This window comes from Echiichthys vipera, assembly GCF_963691815.1.
Source record: "Echiichthys vipera genome assembly, chromosome: X".
In the NCBI taxonomy this organism is placed as follows: Eukaryota; Metazoa; Chordata; class Actinopteri; order Perciformes; family Trachinidae; genus Echiichthys; species Echiichthys vipera.
In genome coordinates, this window is record NC_139825.1 from 39311930 (window position 1) to 39336753 (window position 24824).

Genomic DNA, 24824 nt, shown 5'->3' on the forward strand with positions numbered 1-24824 from the left:
GGACATAGTAAAGGATTTTAATGTAGTTTGCACCTTTCTCTGTCTAAAAATAGTTTTTGCAGGTTGCGGGGGAGGCTTTGGTTGGAGGCCTTATACATCATCTGTACAGTTCGAAAGCTTATTAAATTATATAATTTGAGTATTTTTGATTTGATAAATAATTTACTTGTATGTGCCATATAATTGGCATAATGTAGAATTCTCAAAGCTCTTTTTTGGAGTATTAGCAGGGGATGTGTGTTGCCTTTATCTGCACAGTATTGTGTGGAGAGACTAGTGCGCAATACAGCAGATGAAGTGCCTTCTGATTTAGTAGTTTTTGTGCCAAAGTATGGACACACTCCTGGCCACCTTACTTTTTTAAATGTCTTATGTATGGCCTTTAATTTAACATGTCATCGATAGTCACTCCCAGCACCTTATTCTCACTAAGCCATTCAATATTCACTCCATTAACTTGAATTTTGATACTCTTGCTGCAGCCTTTTCCCCCGTACATTACGTATTTAGTTTTCTCTAGATTTAGTGATAGTTTATTGTATTAAACCACACATGAAGCTTGGCCATTTCATTATTGACTGTTTTCCACTAATTGGTTCAAATCATCACCAGAACAGAAAATATAAGATACATCTGCAAATAATATCAATTTCAGAATATTAGATACTTTGCATATGTCATTTATATATAGTATAAACCGCTTTGGACTCAGAACTGACCCCTGCGGGACCCCACAAACTATGTCCAAGCAAGTTGATGTATTATCACCTAATTTAACAAATTGAGATCTCTTGTGCAGGAAGCTCTCAACCCATTCCAGTATTACACCTCTAATACCATATTTCTCCAGTTTCCTATCAAAATATCATGGTTAATGGTGTTAAAGCCCTTTTTTCAGATGAATGAAGATTCCAACAAAGTGTAGTTTCTGGTCAATATCATCATTAATGATTTCCAGAGACTCAGTTAAAGCTAGAGCAGTCGAGTGGAGAGGAAAGAAATTTCTAGTGATGTTCCCCTGGATGGAAAAGTCTCCCAGTCTAAGAGCAAGGCGTCATCACACTGTTGATTGCAGGGATAAGTTGTTTTCACTTGTTTTTAGCCCTCACCGCAGAACACTAGATGTTAGGCCGTCTGAATAGTTGGCAGGCAAATAGTATCTGTGGAATTTGTGCTGGCCTATTTTCTGATGTGATGTGATGCCTATTGGAGTGCTGACTGAACACTGAGGCTTCAGTTGAGGACAAACGTGCGTGTGTTCCTCTTACGCAGGAATTGTCATTAGAGTGATTTTGGCTCCTAGAGAAAGCAGACAGGCAGATGACACTACTTCCTTTTGCTGTAATTGAATTAGTTATTAGCTGTAAGCGCTGGATCTTTTGATTGACACAGCCCATTAATGTGTGAAAAATGTCCTTCAAAGGGTTTGAAGGCCTGACTGAACCTGCTCTTACTGAGGTGGTCTAATCAAGTGCAAAAATGATTGTTCATTGGCCTTTGTCAACTAACGTCAAAAAGTTTCATTAGGAAGTTAGCTGTGGTAGACTCAGCCAAGTTTCATGATAACTGAGTTTATAGTGAACCAGGTCTATAGTGTTTGTAAATATCTATGCAAGTTCATTTTAATGTCATTTTTAGGTTGCTAATAAGAGCAAACAGCGGTTTTATGTGCTTCAAATTTGGGCAGCAGAAGACTTAATTTGGAAAGGCCTTGATTGCCCATTATGATGTGTTCCACCTAGAAATGCAGACGTTGGAGGACCCAGCCCCTAAATTTTGATACACCAACAATGCCCTGTCTTAACTGCAGAGGCTGGCAGCTACAGTCATAATGTGCTGGCAATGTGGTGTTGATAACGAGGAGTATTAAAATATGACTACTGCAGCATTTTTCATAATTCATGATCAAATTCCTGTTAACAGAAATATTTAAAAATATTTATCATCATAAATATCACATAAGCTACTTTTCCAACACTGGTGGGAATGGTATGTACAACCAGATTACCAAAACCTTCAACTAAATGTATGCACTTTATGGCAAGAAACCCTTTCTTGTACTGCAAAAAACTCCCTTTAAGTATTGCTTGATCAGCTTCACAGGATAGTCTTATGTCTGAAGTAAATATAATAAATAAACCATAATGTTTTTGAACACACTAAGACATATTTACAACGATTGTAGATGCTCTCCATAGGCCTTGATCAGGCAGAGTGGGTTTTAGCATCTTGGGGCAGCTTTTTCAAGCATAATTGTTTTCAGTGAGAGTGAAGTGTTTTGCTTAATATTTTGCGGGAGCACCCTGAATGTCTCGAGATGAGAAAACTTAAACTCAGAGCAGAAAAGAAAAACATCATTTCACTTCAGAGCAAAATAATGAATAGGCTAAGGACGGGTGATTTGGTGGTTGCCTGGCAAGGATTTAAAAAAGACGTAACTGCAAGGTGTTCTGTCTGATCAAAGCATCTTCAACAAAGAAGGCTGTGTGGTCACACATTTGCAACCTGCAAAAGTCTATCTGATTAGGACCTTACTGTGTAACTGAAAAAATCGGATTGGATTATAAAACATTATAAGGTTGCACCTGTCTGTTCATATCAGAGCCTATGCAAGTATAGTCAAATAGCTTTATAGATAACTCTTTGTTGTAAACCTTTCTCCAATGCAAAGGGTAACAGTGGTTGGACAGTAAAGGATTTATCACCATGGCAATATTCAGACTCAGTCAGGTCTCCATAAAGACCCATAGGTAGGTTAATATAAGGTCACCGTGGTGACATTCACCTCGGTGAGCCAGAAGCCAGAGAGGTCAGACTCAAAGCATGGCTGAGACGTGAATATTGATGGCCATGGGTAAATCAGAAATCACAGTTGCCGTGACGATGAAGAAGAAAGTGGGCTAATTGAAGGGGCTAAAGGGAGGTTCAGCATCACAGCCGCATTCTCAGTCGTCCATCACGCAGCCTGCCTAGACTTCCTGACGGCCCAAGGTGAAATGTAGATGGACAAAGACATGAGTGGAGGAGGAGGGAAATGTTGCAGGGTGGGAGGAAAAGTGGGTGGAGGACTAGGGGATCTGTTCATCGATCACTCAGCGCCGTCTGCTGACATGGCAGCTACAGGACTCCTATGTGTTGGCAGAGACACCATATATTTACAGTAGGTGTTTTGGCACATCTCTGTCCACACATGCATGCATCCTGGCACCTGCACCTCAGCATTAGGGTAAAGTCATGTCCTGTCTCTTCCCACAGCCATAGAGATTGGATGATGTGTGTGAAGTAGGTAGCAAGTGCTTGCCAACAAGACAGTACAGTAGAAGGATGCTAAATAAGTTATCCCTTTATTCAACTGACATTTCAACATCTCTTTGCCATAAGTAATTGTGGCAGAATTGAAAACTTCCCTGTCTCCCAGAGGCAGCGCTGACAAAAAACTGTAGTGAATGCTGACCTTTGCTGCGTACAAAGGGCCTCATGTGGTTTTCCTCTTACTCGATTTGTTTCTGCTGTCGTTTCTTCACCAAGCAAAGCCTCCTTCTCCCTAGCCACATGCCATGATATTAAGCGCCAAGATGAGGTCCTGCTGTCAGCTACATAATGTGCAGAAAAATGGACCTGAAGAACAGACAAGGGAAATCATGTGTGAGAGCCAACATGCAATTTATGTTACTCATCTGCAAGTGGAAGAGCAGAGGAAAACCAATTCTGATGTCAGGGAAACCATTTGTGAGAGCGATCCAGCACAACGGACAATCCTCCTCTCGAGGTTAGAGCGACTTGTTCTACATCATCACCTCTCTCAATCCCCCGCCCCCTATCCTCCTCCTCATTAATGGCGTGGTCTGAAAATGGGACAAAGCTTGCTGCACAGATTGCAAATGGAATTTCCCCACTGTCATGAGGGACTACTTTTCCTGATTTTCTTTTCCAATTACACAAAGCTTTACTGTCATAACCAGACAGTCTTCGTGGCTCATTTGAGTCCCTGTGTGATTGGATAAACGCTGCTGGAAGCACATGTTTTGAGCTTCTCTTTATCGGTTCTTCTCATTTGTACTACTATCCATCCCCCTGGTCTCCTTGCCTCACATCTGTCCCTTGGGGCTAGCCCAGCTTAGAATAAACATCGGCATACGGCTTTGTCTCTATGGCAACAGCTGTGCATGCTGAACAGTAGAGCAGGCCTGGACTAGGTAGGAAAGGCGGGTGATGGTGGTAAATGGGATCTAGTGTTATTTCAAGTGATTTGGTGCAAGGTTAAGAGGGTCTGAGATCTGCTAGAGCCCCCAGGAGGACACATGTCACTTTCAGGTGGACACCTAATGAAGAAAGACAGAATAACGGTGGTGTTGGTAGTTTGTTGCCCGGGTAACCCAGTATACGAGGTCAGTGGGGTTGGGCTGTGAAAGCCACCCAGTCACTCTGTCAGTTGGTTTAAGCTCACCCTGACCCCATCTCCCTTAATGCCTCGATTACCCGGCTAGCCTGTTTACAATTAAAGCAGCTTTTGCCTCCATCCCACTTTCTGTGACAGCCTGAGGAAGTGTTGGATTGATCCGGCCAATACGCTCAATCCGCTCAAGCATGCAGAGTATTTTTATTTTTTTTTCCTTGTTCACTTGTCTAAATATTATTTAGTTCCACCATGAGCCGGATTTGTCAGCAGGGATTTGGCTGGGCATGTTTTCACTCCCCATGCTGATGACTGAGTTCTTCCAACACTCAATGTTTCTACTTTTGTTTTTTCTGTTGTTTTATGTAATTTGAGGATTGTGCTTAGTTGTACCCATCTGCTTCCCCGGTAGTTTCCAAGCAAGGTGCAATCTGTTGCCAGAGCAGGATGACCTCTGACTAGATTCATGCATCAATAAGCAGCTGCCTTTTGAGACCTTTGTTAGGCAATCAGAGGATGAAAGTGCTGGTAACAAAGATACGATGTGACGTCATCAACGCTGGTACCTCCCGCTGTTATTTCGTGCTTTCGTTGCATCACTTGCCAACCCTGAAGGTTATCTGTTACCAGCATTTCAAGGTCGTTCCTGGGGGTTGGCTCTGACTCAGGAAGTAAATATAATTATACTGTTTCTCCAACTGGCTAATGACTCTGCCCAATCACATTTCCCTTGACTTCCTGTTTGTTATCGTGTGCACTATGTGCATCTGTTCTGATAAATGCGATCTTTCTGTATATGTCTGTTTGTGGTGTGCTGCAGGCCAATTTGGCTTTGTCTTCCACTTGCAAGCATTGACCTCGAAGAAGCAGACACCTCATCTGCTGCCATGTGCAACATGAGCTGCTCTCCTGGGCAGAGCCAGGAAATTCAATACAACTTCCTGTCCTCACCTTGTGCAAACAGGCAAGGCCGAAGAGGTACCATTTCAGGAAAAGTGGGGGAGGGACACACCTTTTTGTCAGTGTTCTTGTTTAATAATTATGTGCAGGGACAAACGGCTGGCTTCAAGGTGAAAACAAATGAGGTGGGCTTTAGTGCTTCTTGTTAAGCCTGAGCTGATTCATCTTTGTGTGTGTGCATGTTTGCACACCACCTATGTGGACTGCAAGTGTGACCTCTCCTGGAGAACTGATCTCCATGCCCTTCCCAGCTGGCTCTTGTATCATTATATACATATCACAGTATGCCAATGTGGAGTTAAGAAGACAAGGTACCTGCTGCTACCTCCTCCTAATACTACTACTAATCAATCAGTATCAGATGAGTAGTTTGTGTTGCCACGAACTGTACCTAGTACTGAAACGATTAGTTGATAAATCATTTTAGTTATTTTTAAAGGATAACTTTCTAACATTCCTTGTTTCCTGTTTCTTAAATTTGAGAATTGAGCTGTTATTTCCTCTGTTTTATGCCATTGAGTTTGAATATAGTATTGGTAGTAGTGGAAGATTCACCACACAAATCATATTCATGCTATTCAATACTTTATATTGCTAATTTATGTCTGCTCAACACACACCCTGGTCTAAACAGTTAATCAAATAACAGATGAAAAATAATTGACATTAATTGATAACAAAAAAACGTTATTAGTTACAGCAAACAGAACCATCATCAAACATGATCAATTATGAATCGGATATGAATCCAGATATCCTCTGTCAGTTCTTAAGATTTGTGTTCCCCCGAAAAGTAAAAAGAAAGATAATTTATAGTGAAATATTCCTTGCCGTGGATGGCCATTTTAATTTGTGCCAACAGTGCATTTTCTCTCAAAATGTACAATTCCTAACTCCTGATGATTTATATTTTTTTATTAGTGAGTATAATGTTTTCTCTCTTTTTCTTTTTTCACAGAGTGGTTTACAGTGACGAGACAGAAACATGGATGAGCTGCAGGATGTACAGCTGACTGAGATCAAGCCGCTGCTGACAAATAAGGTGAGTTGTGGGGAGGTCAGTGACAAGTGTCAAGACAGTGACAAGCTACTGAGGAAATCCGGCACACAGCAACACCTGAACTAATATGCAGATTTACACATAAAAAACTAAACAGACATGTGGCGCAAATTTAAAGTTAATGAGCACCCCATATGGTCCTCCCGGGCAAATGCATACGCTAATACACTAGGCATGCACACTCTGCAGTCCTGTTCATCAAAGTGAATTATTCATATCTACTTGCCTGAGTCGAGTGGGAAAAGAAAAGAATGGAGAGAGCAAGTCAAAAAGAAAAAAAGAAGGTTGTAGACAGAATGAGGCAGGGAAGAAGAAAAGAAAGCAGGGTGTATAAAACATAAGACACCCAGACAGTCAGAAAACACAGACGAGAAAGAATGAGAGATCAAAGGAGAAACTCATCTCTATTTCTAAGAGCTTCAAAGATTGTAGCAATTGAGCGACAGCAAAAACAGAAGAAAGTATGGTGGAGAGAAAAAACCCCAATGGCAGATCAAAGCCCTTCCCATCCTCTTCGTGCCTCCTCCTCCCTGCTCCATCTCAATAGCTGATTAGATGGTTAGAAAGACTTTTGCCCCCCCCCAGGCATCTGTCACAGACAGTCAGGAGGTATACTGCTTCAGAGGGGAAGTGAGTAGTCTAGTATCAGGTCTGCAGGGATAGCATTACCTCAGTGGTGGGTTTAGAAGAATTAGTTGGAGCACATTTATCGTGCTGGGCTGCATGCATGCTGCAAGTGTGAGGTGACAGGGTGGGGAACCATCTGAATGAGGGATACTGGTACTGACCTCTCACTCCACCTAGTGGCCAACTCATTAAAAAGACAACACAGAAGTCTTGAAAGCAGATGGAAATCATGACATATTAGTAATTTTCAAAAATTGCAGCCTACACAAGTACTAATTACACTAGGCTCAGTTTAAATCTGTAATGTGCTGAGATTTCTGCAGTCTAGGCACTGTTCTCTACCTGGATCCCACTGTTAAATGTGCTGAAATCAGACTGATCAGACATGATTATTGTATGCAGCATAATGATCGAACCTTTAGATCTAATTGTGACAGAGTTTATTACAACCAAAAGTCGTTTAGAGAAAGCCAGTATTTATCCACACATGAGTACGTCAAGCATTATGTATGTGTTAAAGAAATCACACATAACACATAATACGACACCTGTACTGCAGTGTCTACAATAAATGAACATCCATCAGAGGGATGCACAAATACAATAGCTATTTATATTGGCTGTGTATACAGTATAAACTGTAAATATGGCACCTGTGAGTCTGTGGTATGTTTTAACTCCTCTTTTACTTTTCTTCCAGAATGCACGCAACTTTCAAGATTTCGACTGCCAGGTGAGTGTTGCACTCTGCTCCTACACAAAGATGTGTTGTGTCATGGTTTGAGGACATGCTGTTGTGTTACTTGAAGGGGGATGGGGCATTGGGGCTTGGCCCCATTCTCACCCCCCTTCTGCTGAACCCGTTTGTTTGCTTGCCCTACATCTGAACATTGTTCTCGCAGGCAAAATCCATTTTTACCACAATGGTAAATGCTGATGAAATATAGGAGTTTTTTGCGGATAAATTGATGGGGGTCATCCACCACACGTTCAGTTAACTAAAGGTGACTGCATTTGAATGAATAGGTGTATTTTAACTGGTCAGAAAGAAGGTTTGTCCTTTGCTCTCGCTGACTAAGGACAACAGAAAAATAATGCTTCAGCAAAACAGCCTCCTTCCTGCTTAACCCTCTCTGTGGCTGAAGACATTTAACAATAAATAATCTTCTGATGAGGAATAAACCTTACTGTCCGTAGCTGAATAGTGTATTTTAACATTGGTCTTAGTGGTGGTACCTGAGGGAGCATGATATTTACGGGGTGGTATGTCATGTACAAAGTTTGAAAACCACTGCTTTACATAATACAATACTGAAGAAGAGAGTTAGCATGAAGGGTAGGACATCATTTGTTGAAATGGAAATTATTTGCTAGTTATTTTGTGGACCAATAGCATATTTTTAGATGTCCTTTTGTTTTGCATGAATGTATACTGTACTCAAATGAATCTGCTGTTATTTGTATGGACTGTAGATCATTTGTACTGATATGAAGAGCCAACATATAATCACATAGTGTGGCCTATTTGTTTTAGTTACAGTAGGGTTTAGGAATTGGTATACGTCCGATAAGTAAGATTTAGTGTTAGCGTTATGTTCACTTGTTCTAAACACAAAGGGCAAAGACTCAGCTGGGTGACATCTTCAGACAAAGCATTCTCTCAGAATCGTCACAACAAGATTTTACAAGAACAGGATGTACAGGTCAAAAATGTATATACAAAGCCTTAGTCGCATTTCAACCCACCTCACTCCCCTTGACTCTCTACTGTCAAATCCTGCAGTAAAGGTAAAATAATCATAAACGTACACAAACAGTGGACTTTTTGGATTCATACAGTTACACCTGTGCAGGGTTCAATAACAACATTGTAACGAAACAAAGAACAAACATGGTCAGTTGTTCAGTTCAAAAGTGTACTTTCTTAGTACATGTCCGAAAGAGATATACAAGTGCGGGGAGTTCAGACATCTTTTAATATTTGTCTCAGCTAGTGTCTTCAACAGTAAGATTGTGTTTGTGTGCTTGCTTCTGTGTTAGCCTTTTCACAGTGAGCAGTTCAACCATAGTCAGGGCTTTGTATGTGATAATGTAAGAAAAATTATCATTCAAGAAAACAGGATATTGGCCTTGAGCATGCACTGTTCCAGATCCTTTTCTTTGATGATTGCTTTGCATGGGGAATGGGATTGCCAGCCCTCTGCCAGTCTGCCTCTGTGCTATGCAAGTTGCTTTTTCTTGTAAGTAGTCTCTTGCAAGAGGGCAAGCACTCCCCTGTTTCATCAGCATCATGGCTGCAAAGGGTTAAATCTTTCATCCCTCTCTCACTTTCTGCAGTCATGGCTGCTTCCAGCATCCCACCAGAGCTAAATATAGCTGCTGCAGGCAGGGGAGGAGAGTAAAGCATGTTAGTTGGAGTAGGCACGCTCCATGCTCCATTCTCTTCTGCTTTGTACCTAATACATTAAAATGCATACTGCCGCACTCACTTAGCTGCTCCTATTTGGGTTAAACTCATCCTCTTGTGATTCAGTTCGGGTCGTGCAGTTTTACTGTAAAGACAAAATTGTAGCAGAATTCTCAGTGGTATTGAGGCAGACTTAAGTGTATTTGACCTTTTTTCCATGGCAGCCATTTTGACCTCACACAGTCACATTGAGGAGTCTGAATTAATTATTAAAGACAAATCCTTTAACTGGTCATCCTTTGAACTCTCTTTGGAAAGTTTCCATATAAATAATTCGATTTTAAAACTAAAGTTAGAACTTGATATATTTAATAGTTGCCCTTTGTCATGGAAGACATTTTGACATGTTATAGGACATGTGGAAATAGATTAACATTTAGGTGTGTAGATCCAGAGACCTGGTATTATGCATACTGACTCATGGTCACTGTCATGACTTACACTTGAATAGAGATGTTATTAGTAACACCGGAGATTTTCCTGCTGTGAAAAATGGACTGATGTCAGATTAGCTAGCTATCTAGTGAATAACTGGAACATGTAATTGCATTTAAAGAGCACTGAGCAGTATGAAATTACTTTCTGAACTTATACTTTTTTTTTGATGAAAATGTATGTATTTCTATTTCTGTTTCACAAGCCCTAAGCGTTGGCTATTGGTTTTACATATAGCCCATCTATGCTTAAGTGTGGCTGTATTTTACAAAAGAATATTGGCTAGATTAAATGTGAATTAGTGTTCCTTATAGCTCGCAAATTTGAGATGGAGTGATATGAGCTCAAATGTGATTTAAAAAGTTTGTTGAAATAATGTGTGTAATTCAATTGTATCTGACTACCACTGTCACACAGCACAATGTGAGCCCATATGCAGTACAAGACATTAGCAGCATACTTCCCATGAATACAGTCTGTGTGTGGGGGAAGGGTCCTCAGCACTACACCATCCCTCTGAGCTAAGATGTGACATTCCAGCAGCTGGAGGACAAATCCAGCTGCTCCCCTCTTGAGTGCTACTAAAGCTCCCACCACAGGTGATCCATAGGTACTGCAACAGTCATATCAAGATCCTCTGCACCTGCATGAGGAGGGCGGTGTTGATGGTGGAGGGGTCAGAGATAAGAACCTAGACTAGAGGGTGTGGTGCTGCGGTCTTCCTGCTTACGCCACTGAAAAGTGTGGAGGGGAGGAAGGTGTGAGTCAGCCTCCTCCACTCATGGGACCTGCCTTGTTTAAAACTGCACACTCACCTTTACCTCATGGAAATGGAAATGGCTGACTGTACATATTAAAGAAGCTGTACTCAACATTCAGAGCGTTATATACATACAGATATTTTCTATAATAGTGGAGTAATGGTGTCCTGAGCAGAGAATGAAGTCACTATCCCTGTGTGTGTAAATGTAGTTTCTCTGTTGTTTGTTTGATAGCCGGTCCGACCGTGCGTTCATGTTAGTGCATGTGGCCATGAAAAAATGCCGGTATTTCACATATTGGGGGTCTTTGAGAGCCGTGTGGAGGCATTACCAGCCTACCTTTCCCCAGTATTTCCAGTACAGTGGCTTTAAAAATAGAACATCTTAAGGTTGATGAAGCTTATGATTGTCATTTTTAGATTATTATTTTTGATTGTTGTTTTGCTCCATATAGTGTATTGATAAACACTTGTTAGATTTCACATTTTGTGCTATGTCCCGTTTTGATACCATTTTTCTTTTTGACCCTGTACCCGATAAGAAGAAGAGGTATACTTAGTTTTCTGCTGTCTTGCTTTTAAATCCTCACTGTCTCATTTAGCCCAGCAGAGGGCGCCATAGGTCCGTCCATTATGTGGCTGGAGAGCTATGTGTTGTGTGATGTGCTTTTAGTCAGTTTTTCTTGTTGATTGTCAGTTTTTAATGTCCTTAAGGAAGGCTTAGGCATCACAGAAATGAAGTGTATTGCACTGAATTTGCTCAGTCACCATCTTTAGAAGAGGATAGAATTGACCATTTCATGTGGTGGACAAAATTTTTTCCAGGGCTTGTGCATTTTTTTATATTATGCTTGGACATGGGGAAATCAAACCTTTGATTCTGGCAGTTAATGCAAAGCTTTAACGCAGCTCTACGCAGACCAGAGCGTCACTGTATGACTCCTCAGACTGTAGAGTCCAGCTGATACACAAAATGACTCAGTGGATGACACAAGGGGGCACATTCTCTGTCGAGGAAAGAGTAATCATGTCATCTCTATGAGCTGATCACATGTGCACCATAATCCGGCGTTAGAGTGACTCACTGACGTTCTCACCACGATTTGGTTTGTATGACTGGAGATGGAACTCTATTCTGTAATAAGGTTTTTTGCAAACCATACCGTGGAAAAAGATCTCTATGGAAATAAAAATGTTGGCATCATATGTATTAAGATGGATAATATGTGTGTTTTGATACCTGTATTACTTGGTTTTTATCAGCATTCTTGAAATGTATATACACTACATGTGTGTCAGTGGCACCCTCTGTGGGTTAGGTCAGAAAAAATTTAGAGGAGAAACAGCAGTTTACAACCAAACTTGCTGCTACATTGACTAACCAATGAAACGCTCCTTCTATTTGTAATCCCACCCACTCTTTACTGGGTGCATGCGTGCCATTGGCTGCACAGAGCTGCCTGTTGGGACACACTGAACTGCTAGTTGTGCAGATGACAGAGGAGAGTATAAAATAAGAGATCAATAAACTATGTGGATCAAATGATTCAGAGGTTGTTGGTTTATTTTCCAGTAAGCCTGGAACATAAGGAGGGTTATGTTTTCAATGTCAATAGTGAAATTAATACTGGAGATTTGCAAAAGGACAAAAGGTGATAAAGTAGTGCTACATTAACATTTGCAGCAAAGCTGACATAGGCTGTATGTCAGACTGCTGCATTTCATGCTGGTCCTGCTTAGTGACTCTTTTGCAAATGGCAGTTATTAACAGGGTTATTAACAGATTATGGATGTTTCTTATTTGGAGGCGGAGGTAACTCAGTCTTCTCCCCCTGCAAGGTGAAGCTAAATTGAATCTTGAGACAATTGTTGCTAAATCTCAGTGATGAGCAGCCATTTTGCTGATGCAGAACAGAGCCCAGGGCGAGCTGTCAAAGTCAGCCTCCTCGCCTGTCTATTCACTTTATCGGTGTTACGGTGTGACGTCAGCAGCCTGCCTGTTTTCCAGTAATGCCTACTGCATCCTTTGCACCCATCGCCCCCTTCCATCAACCCTCTCTTCCTCCCACTCTCCCCCCTTTTTTTCTTTTCTCCTCTAAGCCCCACCCTCTCCCTCTACCCACCTGACCCTCCGCAATCCAATTAGACGCACCGGTGGCTAGATGGACGGACACGCTGTGACTACCAAGCACAAACTGCAGTCTCACTCTCCACCTCTTCTGTCTCTTTTCCAGCTCTCTTTCCCACCTCTTGTCTCTGTCTCTCTCTCTCATTCTCTGCATCTTATCCACCCCTCCCCTTCTGCTTTCATTCAGATTATTTACCCATCTCCTCCTCTCTCACTCTGCTGTGTCTTTCTCCTCCCTCTCTTCTTCATCTTCCTTGCGCTGCTGCTCTAGCTGCCTCACCCTACATCCCTCCCTTCCTACCAACGCTCCCGCCCTCCTCCTCCTTCTTTTGGAGATCTTCAAAGCTGCCCAGCACACACTTGCACATAGCATAACACACTCCTCTCCTGCGTGGGAAAAACATGTCAGCTATTCTGGACCTGGACCAGATTGCATGCTCGGGGAATGGAGTGGTGAGTGACAAATGTATCTTGCCTGCCTTGACACACCTGGCTGGGTCCTTGCAGCAGGGGGTTATGGTTAAGATTAGGGGGTGGTGTTGTTGTGTCGTTTCCCCCAAAGAAGGTGACAGCAGCTGGCTCTAGGAAGGGCAAAGCCAGTGGGGGTCTTTCCTGGCTTGGTTGTCACCACCTTTGGGCTTTTTCTCTCTGGCAGCTGCTAGTGTGGGGTGAACATTTGTTGTGTGCGTGTGTGTGTGTGTGTGTGTGTGTGTGTGTTTGTGTTTGTGTGTGTGTGTGTGTGTGTGTGTGTGTGTGTGTGTGTGTGTGTTTGTGTGTGTGTGTGTGTGTGTGTGTGTGTGTGTGTGTGTGTGTGTGTGTGTGTGTGTGTGTGTGTGTGTGTGTGTGTGTGTGTGTGTGTGTGTGTGTGTGTGTGTGTGTGTGTGTGTGTGTGTGTGTGTGTGTGTGTGTGTGTGTGTGTGTGTGTGTGTGTGTGTGTGTGTGTGTGTGTGTGTGTGTGTGTGTGTGTACGTGCTTACAGGTCACACAGTGTCCATGTGTGCATTCTGCACAGCCTAAACATGGTGAGGGTGCAGTGGTGCATTTTAATGTGATGATATGAAAGATGCATGTGTGTGGTGCCCAAGTGTCTCTGAAACTGCAAATGCCACAACCAGACGATGTGTACGTGCCTGTCAGTATATGGGTGTCCATCTGTGGGGTCATTGGTATGTTTGTGTTTCAGGGTGCATGTTTCTGTATATCTCAGATGCTCCTTTTTGTGTTTATCCACAACTGCAGGAATGCGTGTTTTGCCTGTGATTGATGATGATTGTGCATAGTGCCAGCATTGTGTTCTTAATTCCGTTATCACTGAAAAAAGGCAGGCAGGGAGGTCACACACTGTAGCAACAACACATCAAAAACACTGTAGCTTCACCTTCTCTCCCCTGCAGACTTAAGTTTGTTTCAACCCACTGCTTCAGTGACACAAGCACAAGCACTATGTGTGCTCCAGGTGGGAGGGCTATGTTTGTGTTAAAGGAGAGCAGGATGGCATGTACCTGGGATGATCCCACATGCATAGCAGGCATGGAGGTGTGTGTGTGCCTGTCTGCATATGTTTTAGTGTGTACATTAAATTCATTTGCAGGCTGCTGCTGTTTCTTGCCCTGTAATACTGCTCTTGTGGGTGATTGATGCCGTTCCTGGCAGGGCGTGGAAAACAGGGAGGGGGGCAATATGAGAGGGATTGCGGGAAGAGAAGTAGCATGACATACTACTCTGCTTTTTTCACCCTGCTCACCCTCCTTCATTCTGGGACCAAAACCCACAAAAAGTGCTTGTCTCCCCTTTTGCCCGGGGCAACCGCCTGAAGCCCCTACTCTCAAAGCACAAACCCCTACTCTGTATTCCTGACAAACCTACTACCCCCCAAAACATCCACACACACTATTGTCTAACTACTATCCACCATGTGTGTATTACAGATGAAAAAGTGTGCTGTCTTTGCAGTACTTTCCATCTTTTCCCCCTCAAGCTGTCCATGCTTGCAGCCCCACCCCATGTCTGAGATGCTGCTGTATGTACACATATATGTGTTTGTGAAAGAAAATGGTGGCAGCACTCTCAGATCAATAGAGCTTTAAACTATTCCGAGAACTAAATGGATAGATAAAAGGTCCTTGCCTTCACTCCCTTTCTATAGCCCTTTTATCCACGATTCTCCACCCTTGTTTGTGCCAGGACATGGCTGGAAAGGCATGATGAATTAAAGCAATGCGCCCCTTCTGTTTTAAGGCACACCCTTCTGTTAGTCACACAAGAGTCCCTCCGTCTTCTGTCTCTCTCTTTCCTCCTGTCTCTGTCACTTTGTCCCTGCTTGCTTTTACACTCTATTTCCTCCCATCCACATCCAGACTCCATCTCTGGTATCTATCTCATCTTCTATTTCCCCGCTGTCACCTTTTTCATTTCCTATCGCTGGTGGGGCGTACACGCCTGTTTTCTCTGACTCATGACCAGTACATGCAGATGACAGAAAGCTGGAGTCTGCACTAGCCGCATGATTGCCTTGGTTCTTTGAGCAAAGCCTCTCTTTCTACACCGAGTGTCCTTGACTCTGTCCTTGTCTTAAAAAATAAAATTCTGCAGCAGCACAGCCAGCCATGGAGCCTCTCCACTTCTAACAGGTAGTCCAGTCCCCACCTGGTCGAGGTTGCGGAATCATTTCATTATCTGTGAAAAGGCCTCTGATAAGTGCAAGGCTTCCTGTCAGCAGGAGAGTTTCTTCATGGTTTATTCCATCTAAGGTGGATAGCTTACACTCTATCAATAGACTGTATAGCACAGTCAGTGAGGGTTGCTTTGTCTCTTTTGTGTGTGTGCGTGTGTGTGTGTGTGTGTGTGTGTGTGTGTATGTGTGTGTGTGTAGGCTTCATGTTTTGTGCAGCAGGCTAATCTATACCAACACCCACACATATGAAGATATCTCATCCCATTGCCACTTTTTGTTACTGTGTCCATTACACATTGCAGATAGGACTGCAGCCTTGTCCTTGAGAATGTATCTTTATCTCCTGTTAAGAGATTGTGACACATACCCATCAGGCAAATGCCTGTAGTTGGAACCAGGAGGGGAAACTGTCAGTCACGCTCCCTCTGTTTGTGCCAGCCAAAACCTGTGTCTCTCGTTTGCCCAGGCTCGCTCTCTTTATTATTGATGACCATTGGGCCTTGAGACCAGGCAAGTGCTGGGCCCCGCCCGGCAATCCTACTCTGTGCAGTACACACACATGCACTAGCTCCATCATCATATACACCCTTATAGACAGAACCAGTCATGCTGACCTTGGGAGGTTTGTGTGTTTGTGATGCTGTGATTCTGAGGGAAGTGGCTTTGTCACTTCCTGTATATTTTATCAATATGTCACTTCCCACACTCTTTTTAATTCTCGTAAACATTCATGAGAGCCTTTGATTGTTTTTGCCATGTCATCTTTTAACTAATTCCCTCCATTTATCTTCATCACATTGCAGTGTCTTCTAGGCAAATTAAGTGTCAGCTGAAATTATCCTTAAGACATTTAATGTGTTTTCAGTATTGACGTGTCGCTTCCTCATGCTCGATAGAGAAAGATATTCAATAGAAGGCGATGGAGAGAATGAAGCTGTTGTGAGCTCTTTGAATTTTAATGGGTCTTTCTGCAAAGACATTCATTTGTGCAGAGTCATACTTGTGAAAGCGCTGTGAGTTTTAGAGACTTGGATAAAAAGACTATTTTCTGAGTTGAAAAGACTGTTTTCCAGACGGCCCATTCTGTGCTTTGTTTGCCCAAGGGTACAAGGAATGTGTGTTGTGGAAAAGTAGTACATGCTTTGCATCCTCAATCAGAGATAGAAACCATAGTCGTTGTGTAGTGGTCTTTTGATTTTTGTGAACGCAATCATCACTTCTGTGTTAAAGCATTGTTTAAGAATGGTTGTAGATTTAATTTTTTGAAATAGTTCCAAGTTTATGCCTCCTGCTTTGTGCTTGACCGAGATAATGTTCATGTATAGAGAATAAGCCCACACAATATAATTAATATTCCACTGCTTAATGCATAAAATTTTGTTACTATCAAAAATCTTGTCAATAAAATGATACTAAAATGAACTTGTGCTCTTAATACTATTGTTTGCTGCAGCTGAACCATTGCATTGGATGACGTTCCTTCATTACTATGAACACGGACAGTTATGTTGATTTTGGAACAGCTTTGCAACACCATTTTATAGGATATTTAGTGTGCATGCTCAAGGATGCAGTTCCCTATTTATACTACTTTATAGTAGTTTGACAAGACGAAAGAACTGCATAGGCCAGGTTCATAGTGATGAAGGAATATGTCACTCAAATGGCTCTTTTATGTTTACAATCATTGTTGGATGATATTGGAGCTCTGGGAAATAATCAGACTTTAACTACAAAGAGAATAATCATTGTTGTTTTTGCGAATTTATTAATTAAAAAAATTGTGTAAGCCTTTTTTCTGTACACACACCATGTATTTCTTCATTAGTCTTAAACGGTACGCTCTTCTTCTTCTCTGTGGTTGCAGGAGCATGACATTGAGACTCCCCATGGTGTTCTCCATGTGACAATGAGAGGTGTCCCCAAGGGCAATAGACCTGTCATCCTCACCTATCACGACATCGGCCTCAACCGTGAGTCAGCCAAAAAAATAGCCCCATTGATACACAATGTCCTGGATGGGCTGTTTTGTTTTAGCCTTGACAGTCACATCCAGGTCCTTAACAAAGTTTAAACTCCTGAACTCTCACACCCTGAGTTTGTCCTCTGTTTTCTCCTTTCTAGACAAGTCGTGCTTCAACACCCTGTTCAACTATGAAGACATGCAGGAGATCACTCAGCACTTTGCTGTGGTTCACGTGGACGCGCCTGGCCAGCAGGAGGCCGCACCTCCTTTCCCCACAGGGTGGGTGTCATGTACTGATATATGGGAACAGATTTGTTTCAGCACTGATGCTAGAGCCGCAATCAATTTATTTAGTCAGAATATAAAGTGGGCCGGTAATTCATTTGCTAATGGAAGCACATTCATCTACCAACCTATTGGAAAAAAACGTGTTTGAGTATTTTAATTAATTATTAACTCAGTTTCTCTAATTAAATTAAAAATGAACAAATGACCCCACACTTACTACTCGGATGGACTCCTGTGCATTTCATCTGTCTCCAGTTATCGCTACCCGACCATGGAAGAGTTGGCTGAAATGCTGCCCTCTGTGATGACTCAGCTCAAGTGAGTGCCCCCTATGTTGATAGCTGATCAATGGTAATGTGCATAAATTGATTATTCATCTTCATTCCCACGGTAACCAGTGGTTTCTCTACAGGGTCAACAGCGTGATAGGCATTGGCGTGGGAGCAGGAGCGTACATCCTCAGCCGCTTTGCAGTGAGTCCCCATCAGGACATTTTCAACCCCATTATTTTTCCAGTCTTATCCCCTCCTCCTCTCGGTTTCCCCTGTTATAATTGAAGCTTTTCAGGCCACACAGCTTGTTACACTGAACAGTAAAGCCTCCCATCAAACCCACACAGGGCTTCAGGTCTCTCCACAGTCTGCTGCATATGCTGCCATTCCCCAAATGAATCACCTTGGTGATTCTCTCTTTTTCAGTTGCTTACGTCTTGCTTCTGTACTCAATGCATTGGGGCTAAAATAAGCTCGATGTGAACAATAGAGCAGAAAGGGTTTGAAGTGACAACGAGGAGCGAAGAACCACTGAAAGATGAATAATAGAAAGAGAAGATGGTGGTCAGGGGTAAAAAGGAAGGTGAAAGGATTAGTAGTCATACCTCCAGGCTCTCTACAGAGAGTCCGCTCTTGTTTAGAATTAATGAAGAAAATTGATTTGGAAATGCATTTGCTCTAACTGGCTTGGAACAAAATGTGTTTACCCTTGATAGATTTATAGCAGCTGTTGCTGCATTGCATTTGCATTGTGTTGAAAGCAGCATCCACAGGCGAGATAGATTTTAGATTTCCCCCGACATCCTCTTTCTGTCTTCAGGCAATTCCAAAACCGCGCCCCTTAATTCAGAAGCTCAGGATTCCATCTTCATTGTTTCATGTCTTCGTTTGAACGAACAGACGTGCATCACTTTTTGTCACACTGCAGTGGCTTTATCCAGCTTCCGCACTATTGAGGGGATACACTAAATCTTGGGGGGAAAATTAAAGCCTTTTCATTTCATATGTAGCTATGGATAGGCATAATTCCTCTAGTTCACTGGATCAATAGATGCTAAGACTAAACCACACAGTAGGTTTGCGTAAAACTAAAAACCGAATGCTGTAAGCACACCACAGTGCGCATAATGCAAAATAACACCCATGTAGGACTATGATACAGGTCAATATATGTCATACTTTGAAGTTGGCACTGACGTGTGCCCTTCCCTTCTCAGCTGAACAACCCCACCCTGGTGGAGGGACTGGTTCTGATCAATGTGGACCCATGTGCTGAAGGCTGGATCGACTGGGCAGCTTCAAAGGTCAGTATTACCACTGCAGCATAAACCTAGAAAGTCCTCAGAACACTCTGCAACATAGAGTTATTACTTAAATAGTTAATTTGTTAGGTTGTTAATAATGGATATTGGAGTTCAACCACTTTCCTGTATGCTCTCTGCACTAACCATAGTATTTAAAGGTCATTGTTTTATGTTATTTATACCTGACATTTTAATCTAGTCTACTCTATATAATGCAAGATGTAAATAAGATTAGTAGTTATAGAATCATGGAGGTTGACACCAAGCCACCGTTAATACCCACTTGATAACATTTTTATGAATAGGATATTGTTTTAAAGAGACTTAAAAAAGATAAGCACAAGATTTTGGATTGTTGGATTAATGGCATTACAACCACAGTCAGGGGCTCTAATCCTGTGTTAATTTGATTATACCTGCAGTTTTGGGGTTAAGGGCCCTCCACAGTTAACCAAAACTAAGCTTCAGATTTTTACTCGACAAACTTGTAAGAACATCACTACCAATGTTTATTCATCTGGTTTAGTTTCATTCTAAATTAAATTTGCTTCAAGTGCAGGAGATGTTGGGTCATAACACTATAGTGTACTACTGTACTTGAATACTGTGAACTGTATGTTGTTGTATGTGCTGTACAAGAGCATTCTTTTCCAGGTTAGTGTTACACACAATCATGGAACCAGTGGGGGCTCAATCTGACTTTTGTCCGCTAAAAGATTAAAATCACCACAACACATCTGGTCTCTTGTTATTATTGTTATTTGGCTTAACCAAGTCAAATGTACACTGGAGATCAAAAGTAGAGAATAAATCATATATACTTGATTTATTATGAAATACTGTTGTTTTTATTGATCAGAATTTGATAGAATATCTGCTGTGGTTGAGTTTCTTTTCTTTTCTTGCCCCAGTCAAGCAGGCAACCGTTGTGTTATTGCCTGATAAGGTCCCTTCGTAATTAAAAACTCAGCTCTTGTCTCTGTCTTAACTTGATCTGTCTTTCTCCCGTGTGCAGCTGACTGGATGGACCAGTAATTTGGTGGATATTATCATGGCTCACCACTTCAGTACCGTGAGTTTTTTCTTGCAGTACATTAATCACAATGTGAATCTTTTTTTAGTGTTGTTGACCTTTTTCATTGACAATGTGAAACACTTACTGAACCTCAGGAGGCTTTTCTTGATTTCCCTTGATACCTTTACCTCATCTGGCTCTTGTAACAGACAGTCTCTAATTATTCTATTTCTGTCCTCCTAGAAATATAGACTTGTAGATTGCCAATTAATGGGGAAACTTCTGCACCATTTACCAGTGAAATAACACCCATAATGTTTTGAAGCTGAGTGCAGTTTTCCCTTTTTTGCATTGTATTGCAGTTATCCTGAATAAAGCTTTCAATTCAATTTAATTAAATTAAATTAAATCCAATCCAATCCATGTGACAAAGTAAAAATGAACACAGTAAGCAAAACGCTGGCAGAGAGAAACAGAAACATTTCATTTTCTGAAAAAAAGCTACAGCCTCCGACTGATGAGGTGCAGAGGCATTCCTCAAAACGTCAGGCAGAGAATTCAAACATGACAGATATAAACTGTATTTTGGGTTTAATATCCCAGTTTGTTAGTGCTGTTAGTGTTTTCAAACCCACACCTTCAGACTGTAAAAGAAGATGTCACAATTTGAAGCAAGGGACACTGCTTTTTAATGCACTTCATTACCCCCAACTCTCTGAAGACACTAATTACTTCACTGTAACTGCGTGTGCCATTTATCTTTCAGAATTGAACTGTTTTTGCAATGAGGCTCATTTGCATAGAAAGGGGCCAATTTTGTGCCAAATATAGGCATATTAAGTCTTTTAAATATGTGCAAATAGCACTGAGATTCTGTTTTCTTCGCATCACAGTTAGGGGTGCATTTCACCCTTTGCAGGTGCTTTTAGAATTACACAGTTTCTCTCGCAATCCTTTTGTGAATACGATGTCAGTTTAACAACCGCAGTGTCTCTCACAGCTTTAATGGATGACTAATGTAAATTCAAACATCTACCTGTACATTCAAATCATTCTCCTTAAATGCGCTATATGGAGTCTACCTCTTATTTCATTTCATGTCCTTTGAAGCTTGTCTTACTCTGCTCTGTTCACCAGGATGAGCTGACTGATAACCAGGAGCTGATCCAGACCTACCGCCTCCACATTGCCCAGGACATCAACCAGGACAACCTGGCCCTCTTCTGTGGCTCCTACCAATAGTGTGTTGCAATACATTAGTATACACTGTACACTGATTTTTTTCCTTGTTTATTGTGTTTTTGATCACATTTATGGCTCCAGCTGAGGTATGTAAATTCTTCCTCCAGTATCAGAATGTGCAGTAAATTGATCTGAATGCACAAAATAAGCAATGATCACATAACACAAAGAACAAGGGTAAAATATTAAGTCATGAGGTGCAAAGAAAATTAGAATTTCTGCCAAGTCACATTGTTCCAACTCCACTAACTTAACGTAATTTGTCTCCCTGCACCAGCCGTCGGGACCTGGAGATCGAGAGGCCAATCGTAGGTCTGAATGAGGACACAGTTAACACACTAACGTAGGTTTTAAGATTAATAAGGCAAAAATACACCCTTGTCTCTGAGTGCGCGGTTATGAGAGTTTTTACGCCTTGTCAATTTCCCATCCAGGTGCCCTGCGCTGCTCGTGGTTGGTGACACATCACCTGCTGTGGAGGCTGTGGTAAGTTACACTCAGACACCTTAGTAACAGAAGATTGTAGTTATTTCTTTATTTTGAGCTCAGTAGTAACCTCTCATTGATGTTTCAGGTGGAGTGCAATTCCAGGTTAAATCCAACCAAGACCACACTGCTAAAGGTGAAGTTTTTTTCCTTATAAATGTCTTGTTAATATTTTTTGGTCGGAGAAACAGATATTTTTCTTCCATGGTATCTGTACGGTATTAGGATATAAAACTTTACAATTTAAACTTAAACTCTGTGCCATGATGTATCTAAACACTATTCAATTCATTTATTTTGACTGTACAAAGAATGTATTAATGAGACCGATCATTCTCTCCAGATGGCTGATTGTGGAGGCTTGCCCCAAGTTGTGCAGGTCAGTTTTTCATATTTCAGGTTTGGTCATTTAGCTGTTTTCTTGTCTAAATGATCTTCTAACTTTGATCCTTTATCTGTCAACAGCCAGGGAAACTTGCTGAGGCCTTCAAGTACTTTGTTCAGGGAATGGGCTACAGTAAGTAAACATGCTCACAGATCTTTTGCTATTTGTGGTTAGTCAGTAAAAACATCTAAATATGAAATGACAGTGGTTCTACTAGTCAACTATGTACTGAATGTCCAAGAATTGTTTACAGGCTAACACCTTTTTGGGCTGACGTGTTTGTGGTCGAGGTTTGCTTTTTTTCAGAGTTTCCTGTTGACGTGAATGCAACAACAGCAGTTACTTAATGACGATTGTCGATTGTTTTCACTACAGTCTCCCATGAGCTTTTTCTAAACACCCCTAGTGATGGGGTTTGGATTTTGACCAGCTTTTTGTCAGCCTGGTCACGGAGAGGCAGCCTGTACGGCTTGTTGGTTGCTAACACCATTTCCTCTCTGCTCTTTGCAGTGTGTGGTCCCCACAACCCTCAGTAGGTGAGGTGTAAGTGCTTTCAGCATGACTGCAATGACAATGGCACTTGAGATATGCTGAACAGCAGTTCACTTCCTGTTCAGTCCGGAGTGGGCGTCAAAAAATACCCTTTTTTGTTTTCGCTTGGTGTGTTTTTCTTTTCTATCCAGAGCTGTTTAAATGATGCAGTCTCTTTCTAGAGAGACTCAAAGTGCATACTTAAACAGGCCTTCAGGTCATTCATCTGCAAAGAAAAACAACAAACACATTTCTGTCAGACCCTACTGACATGGAGTGCACCAACCAGACTCTACGGATGGATGAAATCATAAATGTAGGGTTGCTTGCTCTGGTCATACAGAGGATGCCTGTCTGTGTGAGTGTACTTCTGTAATGCTAATTCTCTTATTGCTCTCTCCCGTTCCAAACCCTTCACTGCGGGAGGCACCCTCGTGTGTAGCCAGTATGTCAGTGCCTCAGTGTTGCTTTAAAGGCCACTGAGTCCCCCTGTTGAGGAAATGCCACTGTAGGATTAAAACAGATTAAAAAGAGTGTTTTCACGCAGAGAAAGTGTGGAAAATAAATCTCAACAACTCAGCATGTTTCTGAAAGCTGCTTTTCCCTCATTAACACATTGCCACAGTGTGAAATGCAAAAGAGAAATAGGCAAAGGGTATATGAAATAAATATCGTAGTTTGCGCACATGCTAGGATTACCTTTCAGCAAACAGCAACCAGCAAACTGCGCCTGAAACCGAAATCAGAAATACACTGAGGTGGGATAAAGCAACAGGAGAGCTACATTTTTCAACACTTCTCCCTTTCTCCTTCTTTCTTTCTTCTTTAATCATGGCTTACAGTTCCCTACGTTCTTCTCAGTCACCTGAGCAACGAATCAGGTACAGGGTTCTTGAGCAGCTGCCAGACTAGAAGGCTTTGAACCCAAAGGCCTCCACATTGGATGAATGTCAATGTATGCAGAAAGTCTCCAGAGAGCACTGTTTCATGTTGGCAGCTCTTTGTGGTGGATACAGTTACTATTATACTCAGTGAGATCATTCTGCATATTTTGACACACATTCATGTCCCAGTACAAGTTCAGTTTGTCCTGTTAGCATGGATTCTGTCCTCAATGTGCTATTTTGTTGCATGACCTGCTAGTGTTGCTTCCTCAGTCACTTCAGTTGGATTGCAAATCATGTGTCCTGCTGTTGTATTGCTTTCGTGTTACTTTGTTTCAGCAGCAGGTACACATGCAATAGTTTTCTTTTATTTGAGTAGTCTCCATATTTGAGAATTATTTGCATGATAAGCACTTTTGTTGTCTTTGCATCTGGGTATCTACGTAAGTGTGCTCGTACTGCACTGAGTCTCTGTGCTGCTGCTGTGTGAGTGGAATATTAATGCGTGTTTCTCTCTTTCAGTGCCGTCAGCAGGAATGACTCGTCTGGCTCGTTCACGCACCGCCTCCTCTTCCAGCATCACCTCCATGGACAGCAGTCGCAGCCGCAACAATCTCAACAGCCTGTTGGAGGGGAGCGCCACCGGGGGTCTGGACAACCAGGCCGGACCCCAGACCATGGAAGTCTCCTGCTAAACCCAGACCCCTGCACACTCCCATAGTAACTTATGCCCCCCCCCATGTCTCTCTCTGTCTCTCTCTTTCTCTCTCTTTCTCTCTCTCTCATCCCACTCCTGAGCAACTCAACGCCAGGAGGATCTGTAATAAACTATGTGATTAGAAAAGAGGATGTATTAAATATATTAACAGATGCATATTATTAAATATTGAATACACTGTCAGTCACATTCCTACCAGAAACCATAACTACATTCAGACATGTTG

The 24824-nt window shown here is 41.9% G+C and overlaps 1 protein-coding gene across 4 annotated transcripts in view; it reads left to right on the forward strand.

The window, feature by feature from the left end:
- The window catches only part of ndrg3a (ndrg family member 3a), a 34673-nt gene extending 10063 nt beyond the window's left edge, over positions 1-24610 (forward strand). The window contains exons 2-17 of one of the 4 annotated variants that reach the window (XM_083938865.1): positions 6315-6398; positions 7744-7776; positions 17375-17480; positions 17632-17752; positions 18017-18079; positions 18174-18234; positions 19251-19337; positions 20353-20409; positions 21490-21593; positions 21872-21937; positions 22029-22080; positions 22169-22216; positions 22424-22459; positions 22546-22597; positions 22976-23001; positions 24403-24610. In XM_083938865.1, the coding sequence (XP_083794991.1) occupies positions 6342-6398; positions 7744-7776; positions 17375-17480; positions 17632-17752; positions 18017-18079; positions 18174-18234; positions 19251-19337; positions 20353-20409; positions 21490-21593; positions 21872-21937; positions 22029-22080; positions 22169-22216; positions 22424-22459; positions 22546-22597; positions 22976-23001 (969 nt within the window). In that variant the 5' untranslated portion in view covers positions 6315-6341 and the 3' untranslated portion in view covers positions 24403-24610. Of the gene's footprint in view, positions 1-6314; positions 6399-7743; positions 7777-13062; positions 13287-17374; positions 17481-17631; positions 17753-18016; positions 18080-18173; positions 18235-19250; positions 19338-20352; positions 20410-21489; positions 21594-21871; positions 21938-22028; positions 22081-22168; positions 22217-22423; positions 22460-22545; positions 22598-22975; positions 23002-23838; positions 23878-24402 lie in introns of those variants that run through there. The other 3 variants (XM_083938862.1, XM_083938863.1, XM_083938864.1) reach the window with 3 other exon arrangements.
- Positions 24611-24824: the final 214 nt, after the last annotated feature.